Source organism: Mobula hypostoma, chromosome 6, assembly GCF_963921235.1.
Source record: "Mobula hypostoma chromosome 6, sMobHyp1.1, whole genome shotgun sequence".
NCBI classification, from domain to species: Eukaryota; Metazoa; Chordata; class Chondrichthyes; order Myliobatiformes; family Myliobatidae; genus Mobula; species Mobula hypostoma.
The window spans coordinates 68,284,614-68,296,834 of NC_086102.1; the positions used below are offsets into that span (position 1 = coordinate 68,284,614).

General features: G+C 43.0%; 1 protein-coding gene across 1 annotated transcript in view; it reads right to left on the minus strand.

Moving 5' to 3' along the window:
• LOC134348078 (cilia- and flagella-associated protein 47-like) overlaps positions 1-12,221 on the minus strand; it is a 712,768-nt gene that overhangs the window by 571,650 nt on the left and 128,897 nt on the right. Inside the window, exon 16 of the mRNA XM_063050919.1 lies at positions 9,078-9,208. Coding sequence (XP_062906989.1) covers positions 9,078-9,208 — 131 coding nt within the window. The remainder of the gene's footprint in view (positions 1-9,077; positions 9,209-12,221) is intronic.

The following is a 12,221-nucleotide window of genomic DNA, read 5'->3' on the forward strand; positions in this document are numbered from 1 at the left end:
TCATCTCTTCAGTGAAATGCGACCTCCTGAGGTAATATTCCTTAATTATATGGATATGTGTGAAGTGCTCTCAGAATATTCTGTGCAATTGGCCCCCAGATCCATGTCCTTCTCATAGTCATAGATAACTACAGGACAAAAATAAGCCCTTGGACCATCCAGTCCATGCTGAACCATTCAAACTTCCTAGTCCCATCGACCTGTATCTATGTACCATCCAAACTTCTCTTAAACATTGAGATCAAAATCGTATCCACCACTTGCACTGGCAGCTCATTCCACACTCTCATCACCCAATGAGTGAAGAAGTTTCCCCTCATGTTCCCTTAAACATTTCACCTTTCATCCTTAACCCATGACCTCTAGTTGTCATCTCACCCAACCTCAGTGGGAAAGATCTGCTTGTATTCACCTTGCCTGTACCCTTCATAATTTTGTATGAAGGGTACCACTATACAATCTCCCCTCAGTCTTCTACATTCTAGGTAATAAAGTTCTAACCTTTTCAAACCTTCCTTATAAATCAGCTCCTTCAGTCCCGGCAACATCCTTATATATTTTCTCTACATTATTTCAATCTTATTTACATCTTACCTGTAGGTAGGTGATCAAAACAGAAAATAATACTCCAAATTAGAACTCACCAACATCTCATACAATTTCAACATAACATCCTAACTCTTGTACTTGGTACTACGAAGACCAATGCGCCAAAAGCTTTCTTAATGACCCTATTGACCTGTGATGTAATTTCCAATGAATTATGGACCTGTATTCCCAGATCCCTTTGCTCTACCACACTCCCTAGTGCCCTTCCGCTCACTGTGTAAGACCTACCTTGGGTGGTCCTCATAAAGTGCAACACCTCACACTCCTCTGCATTAAATTTCATCTGCTACTTTTTCACCCATTATTCCAACTGGTGCAAATCCCGCTGTAAGCTTTGTCTTCCTTGCTAAGGGGTGTATGGGGTGTCAGGGAGGGGTAGCACCTCTGGTGGGGGAACATGTCGCGTCCTTTTCAAGGCGGTTAGCCCACCTTTGGTCCCCCACCTGGCACTCAGCTCTCACCTGTGGCTCCCCGTAGCTGTTTGCATGTGACAGCTGCCACACGCCGGGCAACAGCTTCGACAAGGTGGCTAAACCAGGTGAGGGTAGCTGACAGGTCTCAAACCCTCAGTGAGATAGACCCAGCACTCAGCATGTGAAGACAGACTCCAGTGGATTGAGCGGACGAGACCAATGGAAGGTCCAACGGTTAAGAAGGCGGTCTTTGCAAGCGTCGTAGAACGTGTAGAGTAGGACAACACACAGAAGATGTCCTGGTCATCCACTGCGCCTAGTCCCATCTCCAGTCGTCTCGACTCTTATCTTGCCACTGGATCCAGATGGGAATTGGGAAGAGAGAGTGAGGCTGACGCTGCGCAACTCTCCCTCACTTAAATCCAAATCATGTGCTAGTCTCGACACCATCATCATCATAATGGAGGTCTCCATCAACGGTGACAATGGACGAACAACAATCTTAGTGTCATTCGCAAATTTGCTCATCCAGTCTACCATATTATCATCCAGATTGTTGATATAGATAACAAACAACAACACACCCAACACCAATCCCTGCAGCACTCCACTAGTCACAGGCCTCCGGTCAGAAAGGCAACTATCCACTACCAAGCTCTAGCTTCTCCAACAAAGCCAATGTCTAATCCAATTTACTACTTCATCTTGAATGCCAAATGACTGAACCTTCTTGACCAACCTCCCATGCAGGACCTTGTCAAATGCCGTGTTAAAGTCCATGTAGACAACATCCATTGCCTTGCCTTCATCAACTTTCCTAGTAACATCCTCTTCCTGCTCCTCCTCTTTTGTATCTCATAGTCCTGTACAATGATCCCTGTGCTCATTCTCCCTGCAACATGAAAAGCTCTTCAAGTACTGGTCCCAAAACAGTAAGTGAAAACACCATAAATAAATTTTGCTGCTGTCTTATATTTTAGTCTCACAATATATTGTATAAATGTACAGGTTTCCAAAAATACTACATGAAATGTAGTAGGGGCAGCATGACACTTTATAGTACCAGCGAACTGGGTTCAAGTCCTATCGCTACCTGTAAGACGTTTGTACACATAAGGATCCAAAGGCAAATAAACTGAAAGCAGTGGTGACAGATAGCTAATAATAAAGCATAGCTCTAATTAGTAACTGATCTGTTCAAGCAGGCTGCATTTATCAACCCAATCTGAAACATGGCCCTTTATAGGAATCTTCAATTACTTATATTTTTTATTTATTGAGATACGTTTGAGGTCGGCCAAGGTATGACAATTGAAGGAGTGAGTGAGGGGATTGGCTGAGAAGGAGCGGTTGATTTAAAAACCAGTTGGGACCAGCCTGCAACACAAACGTTCGAGGTTGGCCGAGGTGCGACAAGTAAAACAAACTGGTCAAAATATCAGCCAATATAATCAAGGTTTGCTCTGGGGAGCGGCCTGTCGGGGAGCGGCCTTGTCGAGGGAAGTGCCTTATGAGAAAAGTGCAAGTCTTTGTCTCGAGAGTCTTCGGCGAGGAGGCTGAGGGAGGAGACTACGCCACAGTTGGAGAGGGTGAGAATCAGTGAAGAAATGACAGGTCAACTGACTCAGTATGCTGCTTGCATGATGTGGGAGGTCAAGGATGTTGATGGTGCCTCTGGTTGCTACAAATGTGGAAAGTGTGTCGAGGTTCAGCTCCTGAAGGACCGTGTTGAGGCACTGGAGAAGCAACTGGATGACCTCAGGTTCATCCGGGAAACCAAGAGTTTTCTGGACAGGACCTACAGCGACATCATTACACCGAAGACACCGGAAGAGAGAAGTGGGGTGATGATGAGGAAGGGATGGATGCTTGGAGTACAGGATAACCCGGGGGATGTACCTCTTGAAAACAGATTCACCCTTTTGGAAGCTGTTGGGACAAAAGACATTGCCAGTCTGAGAGGCGGACAGGTCTGCGAGTCAAAAATTGGTGCTGAAACAAAGCCGAGGAGACAGAAGTCAGGCAGAGCCGAGGTAGTAGGACACTCTATAGTGAGAGGTACAGAAATGGGTTTCTGCGGCAACAGGCGGGATTTAAGGATGGTGTGTTGCCTCCCTGGTGCCAGGATCCAGGACATCATAGACCGATTGCAGGACATCCTCAAGGGTGAAGGTGAACAGCCAGAGGTGGTGGTGCAGGTCAGCACAAATGACGTCGGGAGGAAGAGGAAAGAAATTCTGCAGCATAACTTCAGAGAACTCAGAAGAAGGCTGAAAAGCAGGACCTCCAGGGTGGTTATCTCCGGTTTTCTTCCAGTTCCTTGTGCTGGTGAGGGCAGGAACAGGGAGATAGGAGATCTGAATGTGTGGCTGAGGAGCTGGTGCGGGAGGCAGGGATTTAGATTCTTGGACTACTGGGATCTGTTTTAGGGTAAGGATGAATTGTACAGAAGGGACGGGTTGCATCTTAACAGACGGGGGACCAGGATTCTGGCAGGTAGGTTTGCCACTGCTACACAGGTGTGTTTAAACTAAGTAGTGGGGGGGTAGGGGACGAACTGGAAATATAAGGATGGAGTTAAAGGGAAAGGGAGTCTAAGAAAAGTTAAGAAAGACAACAGAATTAACAGGGCAGAAAGCTCAGGAAGGGATCGGAGAGTATGGCCAAGTGCAATAGGAACCGATGTGAAAGGTGAGGGGAGTAAAAGTATTACTTTAAATGGATTAAAAGTATTATATATGAATGCAAGGAGTATAAGAAATAAAGTGGATGAGCTTGAGGCTCAGTTGGAAATTGGCAAGTATGATGTTATGGGAATAACAGAGACATGGCTGTAAGAGGACCAGGGCTGGGAAATGAATATTCAGGGATATACATCCTATCAAAAGGACAGGCAGGTTGGCAGAGGGTGTGGGGTGGCTCCGTTGGTGAGGAATGAAATTCAATCACTTGTGAGGGGGGACATAGAATCAGGAGATGTAGAGTCAGTATGGATGGAACTGAGAAACTTTAAGGGCAAAAAGACCCTAATGGGAGTTATCTACAGGCCCCCAAACAGTAGCCTGGATATAGGGTGCAAGTTAAATCAAAAGTCGCAAAGGTAATGCTACGGTTGTTATGGGGGATTTCAACATGCAGGTAGACTGGGAAAATCAGGTTGGTACTGGACCCCAAGAAAGGGAGTTTGTGGAATGCCTCAGAGATGGATTCTTAGAGCGGCTTGTATTACAGCCTAACAGGGAGAAGGCAATTCTGGATATAGTGTTGTGTAATGAGTCAGATTTGATAAGGGAACTCAGGGTAAAGGAGCCATTAGGAGGTAGTGACCATAATATGATAAGTTTTAATCTACAATTTTAGAGGGAGAAGGGAAAATCGGAAGTATCAGTATTACAGTTGAACAAAGGGGACTATGGACCCATGAGGGAGGAGCTGGCCAAAGTTGACTAGAAAGATACCCTAGCAGGGATGACAGTGGAACAACAATGGCAGGTATTTCTGGGAATAACACAGAAGGTGCAGGATCAGTTCATTCCAAAGAGGAAGAAAGATTCTAAGGGGAGTAAGGGGCGACTGTGGATGACAAGGGAAGTCAAGGACAGTATAAAAATAAAAGAGAGAAAGTATAACATAACAAGGATGAGCAAGAAGCCAGAGGACTGGGAGACTTTTAAGGAGCAACAGAAGATAATTAAAAAGGCAATACGGGGGGAAAAGATGAGGTACGAAGGTAAGCTAGCCAAGAATATAAAGGAGGATAGTAAAAGCTTCTTTTTTAAAATATTTTATTAATGATTTTCTACAAACTACAGCATAGAAGAAAAAAATCAATAGTATAAATAGAAGGATCATTGCAATACAGACAAAAATAGCAATAACACATATCTTAACAAATGAGCAAGTCACCCATATTAAAAATGAAAAATTATAAAGAAAAGCACCCAACCCACCCACTATCCATCTCCAAGCCAACCATTATATTATAAGTATAAATATTTGAAAGGACATTTGAGATAAACTTTTATCACCCCAGAACTATATATTGTAGTAAAAAGAGAAATGAATAATAATTTTAGAAAAGCACATCCTGCTACCTAATCAAAGAATCAGAGAAAGCTGGAAATGCAGGATCTGACTACCAAGGGAAAAAAAAATACATCAATCAATCTAGGTGAGAATTATGAAAACATTCAAGAAAAGGTCCCCACACCTTATGGAACTCTATGTCCAAATTAAAAAGTGAATAGTAAATCTTTTCAAGATCTAAACAAGACATAATATCCCTAAGCCATTGAGCATGGGTAGGGGAACCTTCGTTAGGTATGTGAAGAGGAAAAAATTAGTCAAGACGAAAGTTGGGCCTTTGAAGACAGAAACGGGTGAGATTATTATGGGGAACAAGGAAATGGCAGACGAGCTGAACAGGTACTTTGGATCTGTCTTCACAAAGGAAGACACAAACAATCTCCCAGATGTAATAGTGGCTAGAGGACCTAGGGTAACGGAGGAACTGAAGGAAATTCACATTAGGCAGAAAATGGTGTTGGGTAAACTGATGGGACTGAAGGCTAATAAATCCCCAGGGCCTGATGGTCTGCATCCCAGGGTACTTAAGTAGGTGGCTCTAGAAATCGTGGACGCATTGGTAATCATTTTCCAATGTTTTATAGATCCAGCATCAGTTCCTGCAGATTAGAGGGTAGCTAATGTTATCCCACTTTTTAAAGAAAGGAGGGAGAGAGACAACAGGCAACTATAGACCAGTTAGTCTGACATCAGTGGTGGGGAAGATGCTGGAGTCAATTATAAAAGATGAAATAGCGGCATATTTGGATAGCAGTAGCAGGATAGGTCCGAGTCAGCATAGATTTACGATGGGGAAATCATGCTTGACTAACCTTCTGGAATTTTTTGAGGATATAACTATGAAAATGGACATGGGAAAGCCAGTGGATGGAGTGTACCTGGACTTTCAGAAAGCCTTTGATAAGGTCCCACATAGGAGGTTAGTGGACAAAATTAGAGCACATGGTATTGGGGGTAGGGTACTGATATGGATAGAAAATTGGTTGGCAGACAGGAAACAAAGAGTAGGGATTAACGGGTCCTTTTCAGAATGGCAGGCAGTGACTAGTGGGATACCGCAAGGCTCGGTGCTGGGACCGCAGCTATTTACAATATACATTGATGATTTAGATGAAGGGATTAAAAGTAACATTAGCAAATTTGCAGATGACACAAAGTTGGGTGACAGTGTGAAATGTGAGGAGGATGTTATGAGAATGCAGGGTGGGTGAGTGGGCAGATGCATGGCAGATGCAGTTTAATGTGGATAACTGTGAGGTTATCCACTTTGGTGGCAAGAACAGGAAGGCAGATTACTATCTGAATGGTGTCAAGGTAGGAAAAGGGGAAGTACAATGAGATCTGGGTGTCTTTGTTCATCAGTCACTGAAAGTAAGCATACAGGTACGGCAGGCAGTGAAGAAAGCTAATGGCATGCTGGTCTTCATAACAAGGGGAGTTGAGTATAGGAGCAAAGAGGTCCTTCTGCATTTGTACAAGGCCCTGGTGAGACCCCACCTGGAGTATTGTGTGCAGTTTTGGTCTCCAAATTTGAGGAAGGACATTCTTGCTATGGAGGGAGTGCAGCGTAGGTTCACTGGGTTAATTCCAGGGATAGCGGGAACGTCATACGTTGAAAAATTGGAGCGACTGGGCTTGTATACACTGGAATTTAGAAGGATGAGAGGAGATCTGATTGAAACATATAAGATTATTAAGGGACTGGACACGCTAGAGGCAGGGAACACGTTCCCGATGTTGGGGGAGTCCAGAAACAGAGGCCATAGTTTAAGAATAAGGGGTAGACCATTTAGAATGGAGTTGAGGAAAACCTTTTTCACACAGAGGGTTGTAGATCTGTGGAATGCTCTGCCTCAGAAGGCAGTGGAGGCCAATTCTTTGGATTCTTTCAAGAAAGAGTTAGATAGAACTCCTAAAGATAGCAGAGTCAAGGGATATGGGGAGAAGGCAAGAACAGGGTACTGATTGTGGATGATCAGCCATGATTACAGTGAATGGCGGTGCTGGCTCGAAGGGCCGAATGGTCTACTCCTGCACCTATTGTCTATGTCTATTGATACAGTATGGAATAGGGCCTTCCAGCCCTGCAAGCTACGCTGTCCAGCAATCCCCTGATTTTAATCCTCACCTAATCATGAGACAATCTCCCTGTGACTGCATGGGTTTCCTCCCACAGTCCAAAGTCATACCAGTTGGTAGGTTAGTTGGTCATTGTAAATTGTCCCATGATTAGGCTAGGATTAAAATCAGGGGATTACGGGACAGTGTCGCTCAAAGGGCTGGAAGGCCCTATTGTGTACTTTATCTCAATAAATAAAAAAAAACAAGTAATGGAGGATTCCTATAATGGGTCATGTTTCAGGTTGGGCAGATATATGCAGCCTGCTTGAACAAATCAGTTACCAATTACAGCTTTGCTTTATTATTAGCTATCTGTCACCACTGCTCTCAGTTTACTTGCCTTTGGATCCTTGGAGTGCAGCTCAGGAAAGATACCATAAATGCTATTTTGCAGCTGATAGCTAAAGTGTGAATGAGTAAGCAATCCACCTGCTTTAGATGTTTGTTAGCTGTTTAATCAGACATGGAAGTCTGTGCTAAAATATCTTGTAAAAATTAGGAATAATTATGACTGATGACTTGCTTGCAAGAATAGGCAAGTATGTCAACTTTAACTGTGGTAATGAGAGACAGATTAAGCAGTGAAACAGATGACAATTGTGACTTCCCTGCAGCAAGATTATCCACTTTAACAGCTTCCACTTTATTAATGTGAAGCCGGTGTTTAAGCCAAAAAGGATGCTTATGTAGATCCATGCAAGATGCACATGCACCTACTGAAATGTTTCCATTTTCTGGAAGTTCACTCTCCCTGATTTCTCTCATTTGACTGTTCAGAGACTAGCAAGTGAACCTATTAGGAACCCAGGCAGTGCATTTCAGGAATGGTACAAAGAGTGTTATTTGCATGTGATAAGTAAAGTATTATTCAGTCAGTAATCAGGTTGCTGTAAGTATATATCATCTATTCAGTCAGAAATAGAGGCACACTTTAAAATGCTCCAACCAGGGTTTCCAGTATGTTCAATATGTGCTGTGTTCTACAAAACAGCATGCAGCAGTGAAGCTTGGAGAAAATGCAGAGTGCAGATAAACCAGAAGCATTTAAAACAAATCAAATACATTTAAAAGAATATAGAACATAACAGCACTGCACAGGCCCTTTGGCCCACGATGCTATGCCAACCTTTTAACCCACCCTAAGCTCAATCTAACCCTTCCATCCCACATAGCCCTCCATTTTTCTATCATTCACATGTCTGGCGTCTTTTAAATGTCCCTAATGTATCTGCCTCTGCCGCCACCCCCAGCAGTGCATTCCATGCACCTACCGCTCTTTGTGTAAAAAAACTTACATTTAATTTAAAAATTACAATCAACAAATCTAAAATATTTCAAATCACATCTGATGTAAATTAATCTAAAACACGAATATTTATGGGAAAAAAGAAACAAATTTATACTAATACTTTCTTTTTCCATCTGATTTTGCAAATGAATGGGACCATGGTATAGCTGCCAGGCATGACTGGTATAAGGCTGATGGTCAGATATGAAATGCATCTGGTATTTCAGTTCAGAAAACATGCTTCCATCCTAAACTCAGCCTCAAGTCTCACAGCCAAACGAGAAGCTAGATGCACTAGGATCTGACCTTAAGTGCATCCAGTATTTCCCTATTAATTAAAGACATGCTAAACAGCAGAAAATGAATAGACAAAGCCACATCCCACTTCAAAGTGTAACTAGCCAAATGCCCAAAAGAGGGTAAGATATCCATTTTTTAGACAGAGAAGACAATTTACATTCAATAGAAAATTATATTTTTATAAAAAATACATTATATTTGCCTTTCATGTACCTAAAGAAACATAAAAATGATTTACACAACTAGATGCAATCCTGTACCTTAGCAATACATTTCAATCTGACCTTGTTCCCATCATGCACAATAAGATCAAATTCACCTTCCTCAGGGGAGAAGAACGATGCATGCCAGACTACTTCGCATTCTAAATCACTGAATGCATCTACAATGCCTGCATAAAAAGAGGACCATTTAGTTTCTTAATCCATATGTCAATTGTTTAAGAGAAAAAACAGGTCAGTTTTAAGTTGCAAAGAAGGTGGAGGCAGGATAGCCAGGGCAAAGGAACACAATTTTATCAGAAGAGATCAGAGTTACATTTTGACGAATTGTTGAAGAAGCAACTTGGGTGACTGGTGGGGGGAGTGAGGGGGGTGGGGGAGAGAGAGAGAGAGAGAGAGAGAGAGAGAGAATAAGAATAAGAAACATGTAAAGAGCTGAGAAATATAGGTAAAACCTGAAGAGAATATCCAGGTCAGGCAGTGTTAGTGGAGAGAGAAAAAGTGAGTTAATATTACAGATGGATAACTTAAGCAGAACTTGGCCAGTTCTGTTACAAAAAGAGAAAATAAGTTACACAAAATTGTTGAATTCAACAATGAGTCCAAAAGGTTGCAACATACCTAGACAGAAATGGAGAGCAGTTCTTCGACCTTACATTGGCTTTGTTTAAACAGTGCAGGAGACCATACACACATAGGCCAGCATGGAAGAAGGACAGAAATTAAAGAAGGAACTGCAAGTTTGAGGTTATTCTGGGCACTGAAAGCTGATTTTATCCATCTGTAGTAATATGTTTTTCCATCCTCTACAAATTATACCTGATATGCCAGGCATTTCCTCTGGCTCTATCTTCATTTCACAGCTTCTTACATTCAGAGTCATAGGGTCATAGAACATTACAGCACAGAAACAGGCTTTTTGGCCCACCTAGTCTGTGCCAAAACTTTAATCTGCCTAGTCCCGTCAACATGCACCCGAACCATAGCCCTTCAGCTACCACCCATCAATTAACCTTTCCAAATTTCTCCTAGATCTTGAAATCGAACCCACATCCACACTTGAGCTGGCAGTTCATTCCATAATTTCACCACCCTCTGAGTGAATTTCCCCTTCATGTTCCATTAAGATATAGCAGTAGAATTAGGCTATTTGGCCCATTGAATCTGCTCTGCCACTTCATCATGGCTGATCCAAATTTCCTCTCAACCCCAATCTCCTGCCTTCTCCCTATATCTCTTCATGCCCTGACCAATTAAGAATCCATCAACTTCTGCCTTAAATATTTCATCTTTCACCCTTAACACATGACCTCTAGTTGTACTCTCACGCAACCTCAGTGGAAAAAGTCTGCCTGCATTTACCCTGTCTATACCCCTAATAATTTTCTATACCTCTATCAAATCTCCCCTCAATCTTATATATTCTCAGGAATAAAGTCCGAACCTATTCAACTTTTCCCTATACCTCAGGTCCTCAGGTCCTGGCAACACCCTTGTAAATTTTCCCCGCACTCTTTCAATCATATTTACACCTTTCCTGTAGGTAAGTGACCAAAACTGCACAGAATTTTCCAAATTAGACTTCACCAATGTCTTATACAATTTCAACATACAGTAACATCTCAAATCCTGTACTCTATACATTGATTTATGAAGGCCAGTATGCCAAAAGCTTTCTTTACGAGCCTATCTACCTATGACATGACTTTCAAGGAATTATGGATCTGTATTCCCAGGTCCCTTTGTTGTACCAAACTCCTCAGTACCCTAGCATTCACCGTGTAAGACCTATGCTGGTTAGTGCTCCCAAGGTGAAACACCTCCATCTGCCATTTTTCAGTCCTTTTTTCCAGCTGGTCCAGATCCTGCTACACCCTCAATCTTGGTGTTTTCTGCAAATTTACCATATTCAGATTATTGATATGGATGACAAACAACAATGGACCCAGCACAGATCCTTGCGTCACACCACTAGTCACAGGCCTCCAGTCTGAGTGGCAATCCTATCCCTGTGCAACTCTAGTTTAACAACCACCCTTCCCCACCCCAGCAGCACTAGCAAAATCTTTCCGCTAGGACATCAGCCCCCTCCAGTTCAGCTGCAAACTGTCCCTTCTATACAGGTCAAACCTTCCCTGGAAGAAAGCCCAATGATCCAAAAATCTGAAGCCCTCCCTCCTACACCATCTCCTTAGCCATATGTTAAACTGTATGATCTTCCTATTTCTGGCCTCACTAGCACATAGAATGGGTAACAATCCTCAGATCACAACTCTGGACGTCCTGTCCTTTAATTTAGCACCTTACTCTCTTGACTCACTTTGCTGGGCCTCATCATGCCTCCTACCCATGTCATTGGTATTGATGTGGACCACGACTTCTGGCTGCCTAACACTCCCACTTAAGAATGCTGAGCTGTCTCTGACCCTGACACCCAGTTGGCAACATACCATCCAGGAATCTCGTTCTCAGCACAGAACCTCCTCTTTGTTCCCCAAACCAACAAATCCCCTTTTACCACAGCTCACCTCTTCTCCCCACTTCCCTTCTGAGCCACAGAGCCAGCCTCAATGCCAGACACAAGACCTTTGTGGCTATCCTCTGCTTGGTCATTCCCACCCCCCAGCAGTATGTAAAGTGATATACCTGTTGTTGAGGGGAACAGTCACAGGGGTACTCTACAATGGCTGCCTATGCCCTTTTCCCCACCTGGCAGCCACCCAGTTACCTATATCCTGCACGTTGGGTATAACTACCTCCCTGTATGTCCTGTCTATCAAAGCCTCAGCCTCCTAAATGATCCAGAGTTCATCTAGTTCCTCAACATAATCTGTTAGAAATTGCAGCTGGGTGCACTTCTTACAGATGTAGTCATCAATGTCACTGGAGGTCTCCCTGCCTTCCCACATTCCGTTACCCTGCCTGGAAACCCACAGCTCTAAATGTGCAATAAGACAGAAAGAATAAAAAAAGAAAAAAATCTGCAGTCATTGCCTCTCCTTGCCGAAGCCACAATGAGCCAAAACCTCAACTCCCCACTCTAACATTGGGCCACATAATGGCTACTCACACAATTCTTTCATTTTGTTTTCTTGCTCTCCAATTATCCTCACTAAACTATAAATCAGATGGATTCCATCATTAGTTTCTCACTCAGCAACTCTGGTTTATACCCTATCAGAT